The following is a 22,142-nucleotide window of genomic DNA, read 5'->3' as shown; positions in this document are numbered from 1 at the left end:
GCCTTTTGTACCGGCCCCACGTGACCCGCCCGGCTGGCTCTTCCCTCCTGCCCCCCCCCGCCCTCCGGCCTTTCCCGGCTCTCGGCCCAGCTCTTCCCGCTCCTCGGCCGCCCCCCTCTCGCACTGCCCCTCCCGCCTCCCCCTCGCCTACCTCCCGGCTGTTCCCGCTCCCTCCCCCAGGCCGCCGTTCCCTCGCGACACTTCCCCTCCCCCCGCGGCTCTTCCGCCGCCTCGCCTCCCCTCCCCCCGGCCGGAGCTCACTGTCTCCAAGATGGCGGCCGTGTCAGTTTGGGGCATCTCCGCGGTCCGGCCCGGGGCCCCGGGATCCCGGCTCTCTTTCCCTCCGGTAAGTAGCCGAGGGGCCACCCCCGGCCGCCCTCGGCCGCCGAGCCCGAGGCTGAGCCGCCCCGGGGCCCGCTCCGCCGCCTCGCGGGGTCGACGGGCCGCTGCAGGCCCCGCCGCGGCCTGCGCCGCCTCCCGCTGCTCTGCGCCAGGCCTCGGGCTGGGGCGCCGCGGCCGCCCCCTCGCGCCCGGCCGGCGCCCGGCTCCCCCGCCCCGCGGCCCTGCGCCTCCGCCCGCCCGCCCGGCGCTCGCGGGCCCGGCGCCCCCGCCGCTCGGGCCGGGCCCAGCCTGGGGGAGCCGGCGGCTGGGCGCGCGGCCCAGGCCGCGGAGCCTCGGGCTGGGCTGTGCCGGCGCCCGCTGTCCCTCGGGGCGCGCCCACCGCGCGGCCCCACCTGCGCCCGCCGCCCCGGGCCGGCCCGTCTGCCCGCGCTCGGGCGCTCGCTCTCCGGCTGTGGCGCGCGCGGGGGCCGCGGGGGTGACAGGCTGGCGGTGTTGTGGTGTGGAGGAGGCAGCACGTGTGGTGTTGTGTCTGTCGGGCTGACAGCCCGGCGCCGGGAGGGGAGGCGGCGGCCGCCTGTCAGTGTCGGCGAGTGGACGCGGCCGCCCGACCTGTCAGGCTCGCGGCCGCCGGCGCCCGGAACGCCGCCTTTGGACTGGCCTCGGTGGAGCGTGGGCTTGGGGAGCTGCGAGTGGGAGATGCATGGCTCCGAACTCTTGCACGTGATTTCATTGTTAACTTAGTGCTCGGGCTCTGTGCTGTCTGATGGGAACCGCGAAGCACCCGGTTGGCGAGCGCAGGGCTGTGCCGTTTCAAGTTTTTAAAGTTTCTCGCACTTTACAAAGAGAGCGCGAAGATGTGTTTGGGGCTGGGGAATGGAAACCGGGGCAGGACTGTCGGAAGCAAGCAGTGCTTTCTCTGAGGCCGCGGGGGTACTTGCAGAGTTCAAGTCTGCAGGCGCTTCACTTTCTGAGGACCTGGAGACTGGTGACAGCCCGGGCCAGAGAGACAATGAGCCACTGTCATTCATTCTTTTACCTGCGAGCTTTCTCAGTTAGGACGTTCCCAGCTTCTTACACTCGGGTTGTAGCTTAATTTAGTTTAGCGTTAATTTCTACATAATAAACTTTCTTGGAGTAATAATACGATGATTTCTGTCCTCTCCAGGCTCTCACCAAAATGAGGCATAGATCTCTCAGGGGGCTTCTTTTTAGTCTGCTAATTTAAAAATAAATCTTGGCTCAGGTTTGAGTGTTTACTGCAGCCTTTTCTTTCCTATCAGAGTTAATACTACCGCTTTCCTGGTATCTGTTAGTTTTCTTTTTGGTTTTTAATGTCACTCTTAAGAATAATTGCTGCGGGAGCCATTTTTCTAGCACTGTTTATGTTGTAATGTACATGCTTTAGAATAAGAGCAGACCTTCTAAAAAACACTCGTTAAATTTATATTTGGAGGCACAGGAGTTATTTAGATTCAGGATTTATTATTTTGGTGATTTTTAAAAAGATTGGTATCTGCCAGGTTTTGTCTTAAAGAAGGATATTGACTTTGATCCTGGAGGGGCAATATATTTATGTTTTTGTCGTATTCATTAATGTTAATTTCAGGACAGCAATCTTGAATTTTTATGAGATAGTCTCCTCTTTAGACCTGTAAACAGGCAATACATTTTTTTTTTCTGTACTGTACACTTGATATGTAGTGTGTGCACTTGAACGCAGTGATTCTGGGCCTTTCTCATTTCTTGTTTCTCTCTCTGTAGATTGGTTGTGAACACTGTGACAGTTGTTACTCCCTCCAGTCTATTGGTCAATGGTATTTTAGTTTGGTTTAGGAAAAGCTATCAGCATTTAATTGTTAAAATTTGACGGAAATTGGATTATTTTAAAATTCTTTAAGCACTTTTCACACTTGACTATTTCCAATATTATTTTTCTTTCCATTTGGAATGTTTAAAGTAATAAATTCTTAAAATATGAACTTGGTCTGTGTAATTGTCTTTGTTGTTTCTGTTAATATATGAAATAGTTAAAATTTTCTCAGTGGTTTTCTGCTATCTTGTTGACTGTTTTTATCCAGTCTCAATGTCTGGAATTTTGGAAGATGAAAGATTCACTCTTACTTTCATTGCAGGATTCTTTCTGCTAATCCAGATATTTGTTGAAGTGCTGAATAGTTTCTTGGGGAAAGATGTCAAGGAAGAGTTTCAATTCATAGACTGGTGAGCAGAGATTGTGGAGTACAGAATAGCAGCACCCCTCTGGTTAGTTGTAGCCTAAGGTCATTCATGGTATGTCTCATCTTGTTTCCTCATTGTATCCTAATTATTCATCTTTTTTTTTTTCTTTTCTTTTTTATTCCAGTGGTTTACATACATGATTGTTTTGGAATGTTGATAGAAACGTGTTAAAACTCCTACAGGTGCTCAGTAAACACTTGGTATTTGATTGCTTTAAAAGATTAGGATGTTTCAGTTAATGCTTATTTACAAAATGGGCCTTGATAGAAAACTGATCTTGTTTTAATTGTTTTTCAGGCATAAGATACACATTTTTCTGCTGGGAATGAGATGTTCTTGAGTTTTTACAACTTTATGAAGAGACCCATGTGTGGTGCTATTGAGAAATTTATTGGGAAGTTTGAAGATATTTCAAATAACAGGTTGTTTTGGTTTCTAAAGTAAAAGTGGGGAGGCACTCTATTTTGTGAAAGAAGGAAGGACTCAGGCCAGAAAACTTGTATGCTATGGTTAACTGGTTCCCAGCCTCCGAGAATGTTGTTTTCCATGGTGTAAAACTTACTCAGCATCAGGATAAGGGATAACGACTCTATGGATATACAGAATCCTTCACCATGGTAAAACTCGCTAACCCGCTGTATACGGAGTGGATTTTGGAGGCCATCAAAAAAGTGAAGAAGCAGAAACAGCGTCCTTCAGAGGAAAGGATATGTAATGCAGTGTCTTCTTCCCATGGCTTGGATCGCAAAACTGTTTTAGAACAATTGGAGTTGAGTGTTAAAGATGGAACAATTTTAAAAGTCTCAAACAAAGGACTCAATTCCTATAAAGATCCTGATAATCCTGGGCGAATAGCACTTCCTAAACCTCGAAACCATGGAAAATTGGATAATAAACAAAATGTAGATTGGAATAAACTGATCAAGCGGGCGGTTGAGGGCTTGGCAGAGTCTGGTGGCTCAACTTTGAAAAGCATTGAACGTTTTTTGAAAGGTCAGAAGGATGTGTCTGCATTATTTGGAGGCAGTGCTGCTTCTGGCTTTCACCAGCAGTTACGATTGGCTATTAAACGCGCTGTTGGCCACGGCAGACTCCTTAAAGATGGACCTCTTTATCGTCTCAACACTAAAGCAACCAATGTGGATGGGAAAGAAAGTTGTGAGTCTCTTTCCTCTTTACCTCCAGTGTCACTCCTTCCACATGAAAAGGATAAGGTAAGAATAGTGTCTACATCAGTGTTGGTAGAGCTGATGTAGCATGCTACAAACTCACGTTTCTAGCAAGTTATATAGAAGTTACTTTCAAGTTTTGTGTTTGGGGACTGTGTGGGATGATCACGTCTAGTTTTTTATTGGTGAGTTCTAGGTGTGACAACCCAATAGATGCTAATTGTTCTGATACTTTGAAATATTTGACGCCTAAGATTCAAAGTGTAGAATATTGATCTACCTAAAAGAACATATTTAGGTTAGAATTAAAAACTTTAAAACTGTTAGATAAAAGTTCTTGATACCTTAGTGCTGGAAGTTGATGGAGACTTGAATTTGAAACAAGCAGGTGATTCTAAGAACCTTTTTTCTTTTTTTCATTTTCTTGCATATTATCATTAGACAAGAATGAGACTGATTCTCCTGATCCATAGTAGTAGCTAAGCAAATTTAGCAATTCTTATTTCTGCTGTTGGTATTCTAACTTTCTGTCGTGTATTATTCTTTACATATGATGAAGTGCTAAATGTTATTATTTATGACAAGTGTAAGTTTATGGGTCAGGAATACAGTATCCTGTACCCTTTACTAAGTTCTGGGGTAGTTGGGAGTTTTGATACACAGATGATATACTTGACTGTGTTGTGTGTTTTATGCTGCTATTTTGTGCAGTTGAAAGTATGTGTTCTTAACAGTGAATTTTGGCCCTTAAATAGTTATTCGAGGTTGAGGAGAATTTTGTTAGTAGCTGTTTTTCACGTTGATTTAGTGTCTTAGCTGTAAATTTAAGTGCTTTGAATTGTAGTTCTGTGGAGAGTGGTAGTACTTTAAGTTGTTGCAGACCTTAGTATATAATAGTAAAATAATCTTCATTTTGCTTAAGTTCATGGAGGCTACTTCTAGGATGAGAAGATTGTAGAGTTAACATTGAATGTATTTTAAAATATTTGAGATTTGATCTAAATTTATTGCAGTTTAATAACTCACCTAACAGATTTTTGTTTAAATAGCAATTGAAAAGTTTTTGATGAAGTTTTAGAGATGAAGTTTTTAGAGATCCATTTTAGCATTCAGTTTTCCCTGTGAACTTTGAAATGGAAACATTATCATACTGTTATTACCCTTAAAATGATTCTGATAGAGTCATGAATTGATAGAGAATCTCATTCATAAAATGGTTCTGTATCATTTGAGCATTTATTAAGAGTGTGGTATTAAAAAATTCAAGGTGGGCAAGTGACTAAAATGCTTTATTCTGTAGTTCAGTACTGTAAGAACTCCTGTCTGTAAGAACTGTTTCTTGATCACATGTGGCTGAAGTTAAATGAAATATAATGATTGATTCCTACAGCTGTTAGCAAATGATCTACAGGTTAACTGCATGGAAACAGGAAATAATTTATAGTTTAGAATGAATTCAGTGTCATATCTGTGAATTGAGTATTCTAAATTCTTGTTAGAACACCTGGGTGCTTGTGTTTATTATAATTTCCCTTGCTTGAATTAGATATTTTAATTTTTAAAAATATTAGCCATACATAAAATGTCAATTGTGCATATTTTTGAAAGGTAGTCAGTATAGTACAATGTAGGACAAATCTGAGTCCTATCACCCTAGGATTTTGAGAGAGACCTTGAGAACCATCTAATCCAACTGTCCTTATTTTGCAGCTGAGCTGCAAACAAAAGCAAGACCTTTGCATTAAAAAAAATTTAATCCAGTAGAGATCTGCTGGTTCACTTTGGTTAGAAATATCTCTTTGGTTTTATAACTTTAATATATAGTGTTGTTAACTGAAGTAACTAAATTTGGGAAAATTGAGTTTCATTGAGTAGACCTCTATGCATGTGTGCTGGTCTGATTGGAAAACTAATTTCATGATAATAGCTATGAAATTAAAGTTGATGAGAGCTGTTAGATATATATATATATATATATATATTTTATTTTTGTGAGGAAGATCAGCCCTGAGCTAACATCCGTGCTAATCCTCCTCTTTTTGCTGAGGAAGATCGGCTCTGAGCTAACGTCTATTGCCAGTCCTCCTCCTTTTTTTCCCTCCCCAAAGCCCAGTAGATAGTTGCATGTCATAGTTGCACATCCTTCTAGTTGCTGTATGTGGGACGCGGCCTCAGCAGGGCCGGGAAAGTGGTGCGTCGGTGCGCGCCCGGGATCCGAACCTGGGCCGCCAGTAGTGGAGCGCACACACTTAACCGCTAAACCACGGGGCTGGCCCTGTTACATATTTTTAAATGGAGTCATTTTCAATAGTGAATTTCCTGAGTGACTTTCCCCCAAAATATGAAAAGCTCGCATTCAAAATCATAATACAACAAACTCTAAGGTGAAGAATTATTCCTCCTCTGAACAGATTATGTGGCTGCTCCTTTTATTGTATTTTAACTGCTGTCTTTTCTCTCCTTTAAACCCTCCGATCAGTTCCTTTGTGGAATTGATTGGTTTGCTGTTATAATTCTAGATATTCTTAAAAAAATTATCCAGAGTGTCTTTGACAGTGATGGAGAAAGGGAAGTGTAGGCTAGAAGTAGTTTCACTTTTAGGCATTAATTAGTTTAGCAAATAGTTACTGAGCACCTGCTGTGGGCCAGGCACTTGGAACTGAAATGGCATTATCTTCTCTGGAATGGAAATATATCTATTGGCCTGGTTAGCTGTGGAGTGAGAGATGCAATTCAGGGACTGTATGGAGTGACCTGAGCAAGTTCCTCTTTACTTTTTTCTATATCAATTCTAACATTTTGCTTATTTTTTTCCGATACTAACCTTTGGAAAGAACTGTAGAACTGTATGTTAGATTTTCAGCAGCTGTGTGGTTTTTGTTCTTTTTCTGTGAGATCAGCTGTGTAGAAGTATTTTTAAGAGTTTTTGTGAAGACACTTGAACGTAAGTGTGTTTTCACATTGATAAATAGTGAGGAGAATCCGTGGGATACTGTCATTTAAAAGTTTTATTCATGTTATAAGGGAAATTATTGAGCTAACTTTAGGGTGTGGTAGTTTATGGTGAGTTTATTTATTTAACTTAATGATGTCTTTACTATGTGCCAGGCATTACTTTAAAGCTATACATATATCAACTCATTTAATCCTCATACAACTCAGTGAGGTAGGTACTGTTATTTTACAGATAAAAAACCTGAGGCATAATAGAGGCTCAGTAACTTCTCCAAGTCAGAGATATTAGGTGACATAGCTAGGGCTGGAACTCAGGCAGTTTGGTTCCAGAGTCTGTAACAGCTATACCTACTGCCTCTTGGAAGTTATGTATAATGCCTATTGCTGCACTCAGGCACACAATTGTGAATGTTCTTGGTGTTAACTTCATAGCACATTCTCCACTTGTGAAAGGACACATTCCCCTCCTTCACTGTTTGTGTCCCTTTTTTCTCTATTGTAGAATGAATTATAAAACTGACTTTGAACCAGTGATAAGAATGTATCAGAAACTGAAGATTATGAATAATGTAGTTTTGTATACCTGAGGTCCATCCAAAAATAGTTTTGTCTACATGACATTTTATTTTTTTTCTTAAAGATAATTTCTGTGCTTATTAATTTTCATTTCAGTTGTCACTAAAGTTTTCTGATTTGCAGTTTGGGATTGGTTGCCTGGCTTTCGTTTGGGACAAAATGTTGCTTTACCTTGAATTGTGGGATATAGATGAGGGCGATAGTGTGTAACTGGCTTAAATAACAACTTCCTCCTTGCAAATTTCTTTCTTTTTGAAATATAGATATGAAATATAGATATTACTATAAGATAATTTGTTCATTTACTTCATTTATTCCTTATTCATTCAGCAAACATTTAGAAGCCTACCATGAACAGTGCATTTAGGATTTAGGTGCTGTTGAAGGTTAAGGCAGACGGCATAGAGATGTGAAATAAATTTTTTTGGAACCCTTTTTTAGTTTATGAAATGTAACTTTTAGTTTTTTACATTCACTATTACTTTTTCATAACAGTTAGGCAGTGTGAATCTCTGAGAAATAAGGAGATGTTTCTTGGGTGAGGTAAATTATTATTTGAGATTGTGATGGTCTATTTAAAAAATTATCTTTAGACACTGAGTCTTGGAAGGATCTGTTTCTTTTTCATGAATACTTTTCACCTTGATTTCAAACTTCTGGGTTCATTTTACACATTCACAGAATGTGTAAAATGAATTAGAATAATTTACTTGAAATATATATAGCTTATGCTCCATGTTACTAGTCCAGAAAACTATACTCTTTTATGGTAATCAGCCAAATCATTAAAGTGTTGTTATTCTGTGGAGTAGTATTGTGGAACAGAATTACAATTTGCTGAAGCATTCCAGTTGGAAAGGGAGGAGAAGATATTGTAACTAATGTTATTGTTTAGATTATTACCCGGCTAGGTAACCTGGAGCAGAAAGACCAAGTGATAAATTTATATCCTTCTGTTATAAATTATTTCTCAATACAGTAAGCTCTTAGTAGAGTCCAAATTATTTTGTGTTACTGGAATTTTGCATTTTAAATTTATAGAGTAAGGAGGGCTTTGACAGGAACTTAGATTTTTGATATAGAGATACTAATTAGAATGGAAATATATTTTCAATTTACTGAGAGTTAAGATGATCAAGTTTTGATTTAGCTGTTTGTAAATGGCCTTTATGGCAAAATTGTTTCACATTTTATGTGTTAGAATAGTGGTATTATAAAATTGTGTATAAATGTAAGCTTGGTAATTTCAGTTCTGGATATCCTGTTGCTATGATATTTTATAGTAATTGTCCATGCTGTTAAATTCAGGGATGTGTTGACTTCTTGAGAGAATGATCACTTAAAAAAACCCCCAAAAAACAGCAACCCAAAAACCTTCTGAAAGCAAAAGATGCTACAAAAAAGTTGAGAAGAGATAAATTAGTAGTAAATAAGTGGAAAAAGTTCTCAATTTAAAGTGTATAAGATTCCTTATGAGAGCATGCAAGCAACCGTATTTTATGGTATAAATTATTGGGAAACTTTTTAAACTGCAAGTTTTAATTCTTGCATTGTGGAGGAGGGAATGGATGGTGCTGCCAACTGTATCAGTCTTTAAGTAAAGGAGGATTATTTTAGAGAAAATTGTTATAACCATGTGTAGTTGACTTTATTTTTCAAGTAATGGCACGGACATGGATAATGTAGATTTTTTAGTATTATCAAGTTTGTAACTGATTGATCTCAATAATTATATTTTTTATACATTTCTTACATCATTTTTTATGCCATTTCTTGGTGATTCTAAATGTTTTGGGCCCTGAGGAGAAGCTGGCTAGAAATAAATATTTGTTACAAGTCATTGAGGTGGATTAAGTATAAATGAGCTTAAGAATTGACTTTGTCTCAGCATTCTTATTGTTATAAAAAAAAATTCAGAAATTTAAAAATAACTCAGGCAGACATATGTTTGTAATGCACTATATGTTTAACTACAATCAACTGTATAGATATTTTTTTGGTCTTCTGGTTAGCCTATGAGCTCTGTGCATTTTGGTAATTTTCAGCCCATAACACACCCTGAAAGAAAACTTGAGCTACTAAAGCAACCTTTGGTTTAGCCATTGCTAATCAAAACTTCTATACCCAGCCAATGCACACAACCTAGACATTTTTCTTATACTTACAGTTACTAGCACTTTACTCCTTCTTGGGCTAATGTTTAACAAATTGTTGAAATAAAGGGAAGAAATTAATGAAGACACCAGATACTACAAATTGCTTTGGGAGTGAGATCTAGAGGATCTAACCATCTTGACCTCTTTCTTTGCCCTATATCAGTAGGCCAAGGGAATGTAAGCAGTTGCTTATAGAAACCTATTAATAGCTAACATTTGTTAAGGGCTAATAATGTGTTGGGCACTGTTCTGAGTGCTTTAACATGTGCTTCTTATAGAAGTCTCAAAAGAACTTTACATGGTTAAGTTTTATAGGCATAATGTATTTATATAATAGCTATTTAATAATGTTTAATAATACAAGTTTTCATTATGACTTCTCATAGAACACCACATGGGAAATGAATGGATGCAAAAGACATTTTCTTTCTTCTTATCCTTACTAGTTCATCCTGACATATAGGTCAGTACTTTTTCACATTATACTTACCTTTAATACTATGAAAACGAATAGTAACAGGAACTGTTTGATGAATCTGGAAAAAAAAATTATATTGTTCCAGGCCTCTTGAGGTTGTAAGAATCTCCTTGACAGATTTTTTTTTCCTCTTTCTGTTTAGAATATTGGAGAAAGTATATTTTCTACACTGACTTGGTTCTTAACTATGTGAGAGGACTGAATCTGGGGGCCAAGTTTGCTGGTTAAAGTAGAATTAAATTTTTTTTCTAGTGAACTGGGAAGTGTTTCTTAAAATTACAATAATGAATACTTTTCATGCACTGATTTAAAATCTTTTAAAGAAATAAATGTTACATATAGGAATTATTAAGAGCCTCCCTCATTCTGATAAACTTGTTTACCAATTGGCTTCTTGGGGGTGGAGTCAGTTCACAAAGGATCTGCAGCAGATGAATTAGACCAGTAGCGACTTCAGCATTCTGCTTTTCCCAGCTGGAGCAGGATTAGGACTCATTCAGCTGCAGCTGGTTCCCAGGATCTAGGCTGTTTCTTCTGTTTTTTTCCTTTGACAGGAAAGTCATAGTTCCCAACAGATGGCTTTCATCAGCACTGTACATAACTGTAAATTCAAGTCCCAAGCATTGCTTTCAACTTCATTAGGGAAGAGGTGAAGAAACAGTCTGTACTAGTTTCTAGTTATGGCACTAGTTTGTTAATGGTTGAAATTCAGCATAGAGATTATAGTAGTGTAGCATTTAGATTTGCAGAATGCATTCTGGGTCAAAATAGTTTTTAACTGCCAGCAATTAAAAAAAAAAAAAGACCTGCTAAGAAAAAAATAAGTCTGGCTATAGTGTTAAGGTGTATTTTATAGTTGAATTATGTTATGATTACAAAATATAGATAAATTCTTATAAGAAAAGAATTGAATCTTCTGCATTTTGTAGAATTTTGAGCCAGTAGCAATCGTGGATAACAGTGATTCTAATCTTATTTCACAAATAGAGAAACTGAGGGCCAAAGAGATTTAAGTGTCTTGTTCAGTGCCACGCAACAAGTTAATTATGTCGGGGAAAAGTGGTGAGGCCTTCTCATTCTGTGCTTTTTTCATTAGGTTGTAGTTCTCCTTTATAGTATTAGAGAGCAATGAGTATAAAATAATGTAGCTAGAACTCTCTTCCTTAATGGAAACCATAGAATAAACCCTGATCTAGAGAATTTTGGTGGTTTTTGTAAACCACAAATATGTAAATCTGCTTGTTTTGGTGTTTGAAGATAGCTGTACACTCTAGAAAGTTGAGACAATTTTTTGGGGAAAAAAGTCTGCTTTCTTATGGCCCAAATTAGAGGAATGAGAGTTTTCTAATGTTTTTAGCTAAATATTAGAAGGAGAACATGTTGAGCTACCTTAATGCTGGAAGAAAAAGTACTCCTTGAGTTTTGGGGAAAAAAATGTCCCCTTACAAATAAATCTGATTTTCAGAAAGTCTACAACACAGATGACCTCTGAGTGACTTGGGTAATTGGTTAGAACTTAAAATTCTTAAGACTGAGATAGAGAGATACAAGCCTTTCTATTAATTAATGAAGTAATTCTTATTAAAGGCGTTCAAGATAGGTGGACTAGGCGTGTACTTATTGTTATCTATACATAGTGTCTTGGTTCTGAGTGATTTGTAATACCAGTAAACAAACCTTACAGGAAAGGAGGCAGACAACAGCTCATGTTTGTCTTTCTTGGTCTTTATGACTGACCAACAGTTCATCTCTGCATTATTTTTACATTGTCGTAAAACTTAGCAAATACGTTAGAATAGTGGCAAATAAAGCTAAGATTGGGGACAATTATTTATAGAATTATGGGGTGGTTTTAAGATTATTGGTAAAACCATAAAATCTGGCAGCTAAAAAAACTGAAAATCTTTGTATGTGTGAAAGAAGACAGCTGATTCCTTTACCATTTACGTTTTGTGCAGAAGAGGTGGATTCCATGTATGTGGGGATGTTATCACACTTACACTATAGGCTGCTTTTTCCTCCAGGGAGTTGTGAACTATATAGTTGACTGTTGGTTTTCAATTCTTTCTGCTTAGTAGAGTGCAGGTTTCTCTTTTTTCTTGGTCATTGGCTACAGTGAAGCATTTGACTCCTGAGTTTTCTGGAACCTGTAACAGAACTCTTGGAAACATTACATTTTTTTGTGTGTTGGGTGTGATGCTGTGCTTTAATGGTTTCCCAGCTTTTCTGTTCAGGATATCTTTAAATATCTGGCTTAGGGTTTAGATCCTCTTTCACCATTTTCCTGTTTTCATTATTTCATTTCTTTTCATGCCAGTCAGTTTTTCTTTAATTCTATAGCATACATTTAAAGCCGTGTTCTGTCTAAAGCAGTGGTTCTTGACACTAAATTCACTTCAGAATCACCTGAGGAGCCTTAAAAAATAAACACCAAACCAATTAACTTAGACTCTAGCAGTAGGGCCCAGATTTCAGTTTTGTTTTTTTAAAGTCTCCATGTGCATCTAATGTATAGCTAGGGGTGAGAACCACTGCTCTGACGCTTAGAACCAACATCTCTGTAGCGGGAGCTGTGAGGGAGTCAGGAGATAGAAGCAGCAGCTTTTACCTAGTAATTGAAATTCAGACAAATACGTGAAACAACATAACACCTACTCTCATGAACACACCTTGGACCCTGGACAGAACAGTACTTCAGGAAACCTAAATTTTGTTTTATCCTGCTCTCTGACCATAACTGCCCTAATCTTCCACCTTTCTCTTGCCTCACTCCTACTGCACCTGCTCTTTTATCTCAAGATCTCATACTGTATATAGTTCAGAGGAGGTTCTCTATGTGATTCTGATGGATACTTCCCTCCCACCGCTCGGATACTTTTCTTCTAATTGCTGGGCCTTGTGGACCTCAGTTACTCACTTGACTCCTGCATCTAATTGGCAAACCCCAACCTTGAAATTAAGCCAACCATTTTCTCTCCCTGCTCCTACATGGGACTGTGTATTGTTTTGAAGAAAATTGCACAAACCACATAGTGGGGTGCCACTTACAAATTTGTGGCATCTAATCTCAGCTTTCTCCTCTGCTTGGAGGTGTATGTCTATGTCTGTAGTCTGTTCTCTCTGCAGCAGTTCAATATTTCCTCGAATCCTTTTGCCTTTCTCATTTTCAGCAGACACTCCCATATCCTATTTCATAGAATAGAATCTATCCAGCCATTTGAGCTCATTAACTTATGCCCCTCCCACACTTTCCTAAATACATCTGTACTTATTTTTACCTCTGTTGCTGCATTTTCAGAGGGCATGAAAGAAGTGTCTTGTCTAGAGCTCATCTCTCCATTTATGTGCAAGATCCTGTAGTCTCCTGTGTCAGGGGCCTTGTTCCATCAATAATGTCCCCAGTCTTTTCACTCTTTGCCCCTTAGCATGGGGAAGTCTCTCCCATCAAATTAGAATACAAACAAACAAAAAACATCACTCCAGATTCTTCTCTCCATGTACACCCTGTCTGTCTCCTTCCCTTCATTTTGAAACTGCCTGGAGAAAAGTCTGTGTTCATTCCAAATCTGTTGCAGTCTGCCCTCTGGACCTGAGCACCATTTGAAACAGTTCTTGTGGACAGTTTTCAGGCTTTATTTTACCTGACCTCTTCGCAGCATCTAGGACTTGTTGACCCTTCTCTCCTCCCTCCACCTCTGTGATAATTCTTTCCTAGGTGTCTTCCCCTTTTCCTCCCATCTTTCTTGGTAATTCATTTTCAGTTGACTGGCTTTTTATCTTTTGCCTGTATCTGAAATGTTGGATTGCCTAAGGTTTTGTTCTTTGTCCACTTCTCACTGTTTCAACCTTTCTGAGTTATCTCTAGACTTACCTCCTCTCTGCTAAATTCATATCTTAATCCAAACCTCTCTTTTGAGCTCTGGACTTGTATATCCCAATGTGTAGTGTCTTATCTCAGTCACTTAAAATTCTTGATGACCCAGGTGAAATTTATCACTCTCCTCCAGCCTGCTCTTCTGATTTCTTACTGTGGTGAGAGGCTTTGCCATTGACTCCGATTCCTAAAACAGAAACCTTGGTGTCGTCTTCTGCATCTCACTTGCACCTTGTGTGGATTCATTACTAGTCCATACCCAGTCTTTTCTCTTCTACTTCTTTAACATCTCTTGATTAACTTCTTCATTCCAGCTGCTACTCTCTTAGTGCAGGTGTTCATCATTTCTCTCCTGATTTACCTTAGTCGCTTCCTCATTGGCTTTCCTTCCTCCCATATCATCTCCCTCCTGTCTACATTATTGCCAAGAATGACCTTATTAAGAAGTGGTTAAGAACATGGTCTCAAGAACCAGACCTTCTGGGTTTGCATCCCATGTTGGTACTACTTGCTTTATGACCGTGGGTAATTTGCTTAATCTTTCTTTACCACATTTCTTTCTATAAAATGGGGATAATACAGTGCCTATCTCATAATTTAGTTGTGACGATTTAAAGAGTTAGTATACCTTAGTGTAATCTAATAGAGCTTTGTGCCATGACGGTATGTTCTGTATCTGTGCTCAGTACAGTAGCTGCTAGCCATATGTGGCTATTGAGCTCTTGAATTGTGGCTAGTTGACTGAAGAACTGAACCTTTAATTTTATTTAATTGTAATTTAGTTGAAATAGCCACATATGGTTAGTAGCTACTGGACAGTACAAAGTCCCATGCTTTATAAATGTTAGCTATTATTACCATTTTTCTAAAATTAAACTTACTCCTCTGCTTAGAATCCTTCATTGCCAAATTCTATGGCATAGTATGTATGATTTTTAACCCCCTTCTTTATCCCCCGTGTTGTTCCAAACTTGTCTACTGCTGTTTCTTCATATGCCCTCTGTTCCACTCTACCAGTGGTTCTCAAAGCATAGTCCTGGCACCAGAAGTAGCATCGCCTGAAAACTTGTTTGAAATGCAAATTCTTGGGCCATATTCCAGGCCTACTGAATCACAGACAGGGGACGGAGCCCAGCAACTTGTATGTTAACAAGCCCTCCAGGTGGTTCTGATGCCTGCGGAGATTTGAGAACCACTGCACATTCCACACTACTTGCAGTTCTTCAGATCCACCTTTTTTTCTTTTGCTCCTATGTTTTTCTCCTGTCTGGAATGATTATCCTTTTCTCTTCTGCACCGGTTAGCTCTTATTTAGCTCTTATTAGCCCAGACTTAGCTTAGGCATATCCTCTTTCTGTTTCTTCTTTCCTTATCACCCATTCTCCTTCCAGGCTGACTTAGCTCTCTTCATGCCCCTGATAATCCTGCATATACCTCCATCATAGCCCATTTTACATTGTACTGTTGCTTTAGCCTGTCTCTCCTACTAGACGGTGAATTTAGAATCTTGTTTTTCATCTCTGTATCCCCGTCTATCTAGCACAATGTCTGGTATGCTTTGCAAGTATTTATTGAACATCTTCCAGGTGCCAGCACAGTGATTAGGTCCTGAGTGAAGGAGATACAGTCTCTGTAATTAACACACACAGTGATGAGTGCTCTGATGGGGTAAAACAGAGTGCTGTGGAACGCAGAGGGGGTGGGGAAAGTCTGGGAAGTCTTCTCAAAGGAAGTCACATGTGAGAGGTTAGTGAGGTGGGGAAGCAAATGGGTGGGGTGGGAAAGAGACTGGTTCCTGCAGAGGGAACAGCATGTACAAAGGCCTAGAAGCAAAACATTGTAGGCCCATAATAAATGTTTAATTGAATATGAATAAAAAACTAAATCACATGCCTAGCTTTTAGATGTTGGTTTTGAAGTCATTACCCTCCCCAGCAAACATTAGTTAGCATTTTATATGTTTCTGCATTTAATAGCAGCTTTTATACTTGGTATCATGCTTTCTTTGAGCTGATGGTTAAGATGTGATAGGGTAACCTCCAAGCCAGCAGGATACGTTTATCTTTTTTGTTTGTTTGGTTTTGCCTTTTATTGGTAGAAGAAAGGATTTGTGTTATCTGAAGAATTATTCTACAAGGTGAGGAACACATCAGTGGTGGCAGAGGTAAACACATTCCTCTCATTGCCTAAGAATAGGCCAAGATTTTAAACAAGCAACTTCAAACTGAGAGCATTGACAAAGCATATCAAGATGACTGGAAGCCTGCCAGCATGACAACCACAACTGTCACTTTTCTGGCCCCACTCAGTATTGGCCGTTTTTGCCCTTGTTGCTGTCATCCTAGGCTTCCTGTTGCTCTCATTAACCCTCAGTGTAAGAGCATCAAGGCCTTGGTTATTGTGCTGTGCAAGCTCCAACTTTTAGTTGCTATTGAATACCTGCTTTTGTCTGTTTTGGACTTTAGATATTTAATTTTAAGTAAAAACTTAGCTTTTACTTTCTTTGAATGCTTTACAAGTGGGTTGGCTCCATCGTCTACTGATTTTGAAAGAGCGATAAAAATATACAGTTTTGTTTCTGAGGACTTCATCTAAGCAGAGGACTCTTAACTTCAGCCAAGAAAGCTAGAGGAGGAAAAAGGGAAATAAAGTCTTTTTCCCCAAACCTTCATATGGGCGGTAATAACATGTTTCTGAAGTGTTTCACAGATTATAAAGAATTTTGCTTTCACATGTATTTTCTTTTGATCTAACACTTTTGTAGTAAGGTGGGCAATTCAGGCGCTATGACGGCCAGGTTTTACTTATGCAGAATGATATGGTTAGTTAAGGGAGTAAACGGAACTAGAGCCCAGGTCTCTTTCAAACCCGGTACTGCTTCAGCTACTTCAGGCTGCCTCTTGTTCATGAAAATGACGAGCATTAAAAAAAGTGGAGGGGCCGGCCCGGTGGCGCAAGCGGTTGGGTGCGCGCGCTCCGCTGCGGCGGCCCGGGGTTCGCTGGTTCGGATCCCGGGTGCGCACCGACGCACTGCTTGGCAAGCCATGCTGTGGCGGCGTCCCATATAAAGTGGAGGAAGATGGGCACAGATGTTGGCCCAGGGCCGTCTTCCTCAGCAAAAAAAAGAGGAGGATTGGCGGATGTTAGCACAGGGCTGATCTCCTCACAAAAAAAAAAAAAAAAAAGTGGGTGCTTCTTTAGCATTTATTACATACATCTGTTAAACCATTTATCAAATCTTAACATGTTATTAATCTTTGTATCTAGGTCCTGGCACTTTGTAAGATGCTCAGAAAATGTTTGTTGACTTGAAACTGTCAGGTTTAAAATGAAAGGGGGAATGATAGAAATTAGGTTTTTTGTTTTTTTTTTTTAAGTATTAACTCTCTTAATAAACTTAGAAGCTGAACCATTTATCCTCTCAAAATTTATAGCCTTTGTAGATTAAAAGGAGAGAGAGTGTTTCAGGTGTCTTCTGCAAATGTTTGGTACCTCAGCTGAAAAGTACCATTCGCTACTTCCTTCAGGGTAATATTTCTTCTCTGTTATCCATATAGTATTTTTAAAAGTTTAAGAAATTGTGTTTTCCCAATAGATAATGCATTCATTTGTACATAAAATTCAAAAAGTACAAAAGAGTATTCCATGAAAAGTATTCTTCTAACTCCTGTTCTCCAGCAGACTGGTTTCCCTCCTGGAAGGCAGCCAGTGAGTTTGGTTTCTTTTCTACCCTTCCAGAGAGATTCTCTGTGTATATAAGCAATCACTTGATACATGCATTTTTCCCTTTTTTTTTTTTTTTTTTTTGCCACAGTTGAGAACATATCTAACATACTGTTCTGCACCTTACTTTCTTTTTTTCTCCTCACTTAACCGTATATCTTAAAGGGTGTTCCATATCAGTACATAAAAGGCTTGGTGGTATTCCATTATATGGGTGTACCCTAATTTATATAACCAGTCCCTTGCCGATGGACATTTGTTCCCAATTTTTTTGGTTAGAAACAGTGCTAATTGAATAACCTCCTTTGTACATTATTTTACTTATAAGTTCCTAGAAGTGGAATAATTGGGTCAAAGAGTGTATGTCTTTGTAATTTTGATATTTCTAAATTTATCTCCATAGAGATTCACCAATAGTGTATGAGAGTACTTGTTTCCCTATACCCTTGGCAGCACAGTGTTATCAAACTTTTTGATTTTTGGCAGTCTGATAAATAAAAAAATCATTATTCCATTTTTGACTCCATTCTTTCACTCTCGTTGGAGTTTGCTTTTCCCAGCCTAGGGACCAGGCGCAACCTCTGATCTATATTTCTGCTACTAGGCCGTCTTAAGTCTTAAGCCTGATCACTTAAAAGCATACAATTCTTAGAAGTAATCAGAAATCTGTTGATTTTTTTTTTTTTAACTGTTATGTTGCTTTAAGAAATATCTAGGTCATGGGCTGGCCCTGTGGCTTAGCGGTTAAGTGTGCGTGCTCCGCTGCTGGCGGCCCGGGTTCGGATTCCGCGCACCGACGCACTGCTTCTCCGGTCATGCTGAGGCCGCGTCCCACGTAGAGCAACTAGAAGGATGTGCAGCTGTGACATACAACTATCTACTGGGGCTTTGGGGGAATAAATTAAAAAAAAAAAAAGAAATATCTAGGTCTTTTATGCTGAGTCTCTCTTGTAAGCAGCGGCCTATATTGATAGATTTCTCTCCTGTAGATGAGTCTTCCACCCCCGAAATAAAAATCTTAGCCTGTTGCTTTTCTACTGATGGCAGGGAAACCTTATTTAATAGATGATTTAGTATGTCCTTGTTTGTCAGTCTTTTTAGGTGCATGTTATGTAGTACTTGTATTTGAAAACCTATATAATTTTGAATAAATATTATATGTTAGGTATTATATTTAGGTCACAAGAAATTAGAATGTAGCAGCTAGTGGAGTGGTCAGAAGAAAAAAACGCTGAATTCAGAGTTGAGATAAGCTGAAATTCTGGTGAATTGATGCAGTAGTTTCAAGTACTCCCTGAATTATTGCAACACTAATTGTGTTTAGTTTAGGGCTTATACAAGAGTATATAAGAGCATAGATCTCAGCTTTATCATTTACTTATTGTTTGATCTTTAAGTTACCTTACCCTCCATGAGCTTCAGTTTCTTTTCTGTAAAAGAGGGATAGTAATAGTACCTAAATCACCAAATTCATCAAGGAACTACCTTTTTAAAGATTGTTTTTAGCCTGAGCAGGTGCTAGCTGCAGTGGATTTTTAGCCTTCACTTCAGAAATAAACTGCAGAAAGTAGTGCTGACTTCCCTTTCCTTTCTCCAGTAAAACAACAGAACAAAACAAAAAAAACTGATCTATTAACCCACAAAATATTGCCATCATATTTTGAGACTATTTAAAGTTTTCATGAACATATCAATTTTAACAGGACGTAGAAACAGACACCTAGATAGTTTAAAAAGCGTTTTTCATATAATCTATAATCCATTTAAATTATGATGGATGTTCTCTGGTCATATTCCTTTGGAATAAGCAAAATACATGAACAATCTCCCCATTTGGCCTTATTTTTTAGTTTCAATGTCTCTCTCTTCCCCCAATAAAAGAACAAAAAACACAAAGTATCTCCTTTGTTCAAGTTGTCAAAATAGTCTTGAAGCTCAAGATTAGGGTAAGGATGAAGCCTTGGAGCAGGCAAAGCAACCTGGCCCAAATTGGGAATCAAACTAATGCGTTTAATATAATTAAGCACCATGTTATATAGCACTGCTTCTCAAATTTATGCAATTTTAGGCCTTTGATGAGACCTGAGATTTTGTATTTCTAATAAGCTCCCAAGTATTCTGCTGCTGCATAAAATACACTTTTTTTTTTTTCTTTGTGAGGAAAATCAGCCCTGAGCTAAGATCCGATGCCAATCCTCCTCTTTTTGCCGAGGAAGATTGGCCCTGGGCTAACATTTGTGCCCATCTTTCTCTACTTTATATGGGACACCGCCACAGCATGGCTTGACAAGTGGTGCCTTGGTGCGTGCATGGGATCCGAACCTGCGAACCCTGGGCCGCCGAAGTGGAGCGCGCATACTTAACCGCTACACTGCTGGGCCAGCCCCAGGATACACTTTGAGTAGCAAGTTTCTGTAGGACTGAATCTCTCCTTTACTCTTTACTGATTGTCTTAAATCATACGCTTATTTTCAAACATTCAGCAGATTTCCGTTGAATGTCTATGTTCCAGGCACCATGCTAGGTACTGGGATTATAACAGGGGCGCTAGATAGATACTTTGCTCTCAGTCAAGTGGCGAAGAAGTAATAATAAGAAATATAGGAAGTGGTGATGGGTAAATCCAGGGAACTCTGAGAATCTAAGTACAAAACTGCTTTTTTAACAGGTTTATGAAGATACTGAAACTAATTTGTCTGATGTATTGACATCTGAGTTCCCAATAGGTGTACAGTGGAGCTTTGATTGAATTGATTGTCAGTCTAAAATAGATGTTGGCAAACTTTTTTTGTAAGGGGCCAGGTAGTAAATATTTTAGGCTTTGTGGGCCATTTAGTCTCTGACTTAACTACTCAGCTCTGTGCAAAGCAGCCGTAGACAGTATGTAAACCAACCAGTGTGTGTTCCAGTAAGACTTTACTACAAAACAGGTGGTGGGTTGGGTTTGGTCTGAAGGCCATAGTTTGCCCATCCCTGCTCTAGAACAGCAGTGTATTACACTGAGTTGTAAGAAATGTTGAAAATAATTTAAAATAAAGAATGACTATTTAAAAGATTAAGGTGGTTTACCTTTATAATAACATCACTGATTCATTTGCATTCAAATATGCTACCTAGGAACGTGTGTTGTTTATGTACCTAGGGATACCCGGAGAATATATCATGCATGTGATTGTCATTTGTTGTGTGTATCACTGGGAAAAGAAGGGTAAAGAACTACTGCTCTAGAATTTTAGTTAGTACTCCTAAGGGCAGCACAAATGCCTGTTTTTCTCTTTTATTATTTGGGGAAAGAAGCCATGACAGGTTGAAGGGGTTAGGTAATCTCAACATAGCTATGCAATGAAGCATTTCTATAAATTGCTTTTTCTGGTCAATATTGAAAAATTTGTAATTCCCGGACAGAAGAGGATCAATGTCCTTGGGTGCCCAAATCAGTTACCATCATTTAGGGTAGCGAATAGAATTTGGGTTCTGCAGTGTGCTTTCTGGTTTCACTACTTAACTAGTTGTGTGGTGTTGGGCAAAATGTTTAACTTCTTTGCCCCTCGGTTTCTTTGTGGAATTATGATACTGTACACAATTTTGGAGATGTTAAGAAACACTATTTGCTAGCACCTAGTATAGCACTGGTAAATAGTAAGCCATCAGTAGATCTTACTTTCCCTCCCTCTGACCTGCCTGCAGAGCAGTTTATTATGTACTGAGGAAAATTAAGAAAAAATGTTCCTGGCACATAAGAATCTTAAAATGTTCTTGGAGGTAAACAAGTAAAAAAGAAGCACTGTCAAAATAACCTGCAAACAAATGTAAGGCCTATCCCCAATAGGTAAGAAATATCATTTAATTGTAGAACTAAAAGTCTTAAGAATTCTTTCAATTCCAAACCCTTATTTTTGCAGATGAGAAGATTTAATGACTTCCCCTAAATGTCTATATGTTGTCTTTATAGATATGTAGAGAAGGAGACGCTAACATTCATCAATTAACCAGATGTTACTGGCTCTTGGTTAGGAATTTCTTTATCTCTAAGCTAAATTCATCTTGTTTCAGTTTAAGCTAGTAGTTTGCCCTCCATATATATATATATATATATATATTTTTTTTTTTTTGCTGAGGAAGATTCACCCTGAGCAAACATCTGCTGCCAGTCTTCCTCTTTTTGCTTAAGGAAGATTTGCCCTGAGCTAACAACTGTGCCACTCTTCCTCTATTTTGTATGTGGGTTGCTGCCACAGCATGGCCACCTACGAGTGGTGTAGATCCATGCTCAGGAACTGAACCTGGGCCGCTGAAGCAGAGTGCGCGAACTTAACCACTAGGCCACGGGGCTGGCCCCTGCTCTGCATATTTTGAACCCTTGGTAAATGTTGACTGAAATAGTTTTCTGACCTCAGCAGAGATGGAGAGTGACTATAGTCCTGACTGTAAATTAAATAATTTTGATTTCTTTAATATTGCCACTAGAAACAATTTTCTATGACATTTTTGTGGCCCTTTAGTAGACTTGTATTTTTGCAGAACTTAGAATTTACAATACAGTGAGCCTGTGTGAGCTGCATTAGTAGAAGGGAAAGGTGACATTAAATACTGACAAGCAAAAACATATATAAAGTAATTGCTGTTTAGCA

The 22,142-nt window shown here is 39.2% G+C and overlaps 1 protein-coding gene across 3 annotated transcripts in view; it reads left to right on the top strand.

The window, feature by feature from the left end:
- Positions 1-250: 250 nt before the first annotated feature.
- KAT6A (lysine acetyltransferase 6A) overlaps positions 251-22,142 on the top strand; it is a 113,765-nt gene continuing 91,873 nt past the window's right edge. Inside the window, exons 1-3 of one of the 3 annotated variants that reach the window (XM_058525291.1) lie at positions 269-346; positions 2,475-2,631; positions 2,878-3,794. In XM_058525291.1, the coding sequence (XP_058381274.1) occupies positions 3,195-3,794 (600 nt within the window). In that variant the 5' untranslated portion in view covers positions 269-346; positions 2,475-2,631; positions 2,878-3,194. Of the gene's footprint in view, positions 347-2,429; positions 2,632-2,877; positions 3,795-22,142 lie in introns of those variants that run through there. The other 2 variants (XM_058525290.1, XM_058525292.1) reach the window with 2 other exon arrangements.

The sequence above is a fragment of the Diceros bicornis genome, chromosome 29 (assembly GCF_020826845.1).
Source record: "Diceros bicornis minor isolate mBicDic1 chromosome 29, mDicBic1.mat.cur, whole genome shotgun sequence".
Lineage (NCBI taxonomy): Eukaryota > Metazoa > Chordata > Mammalia > Perissodactyla > Rhinocerotidae > Diceros > Diceros bicornis.
Note: the sequence above shows the minus strand (reverse complement) of the source record. Positions and strands in the feature narration are given on the sequence as shown.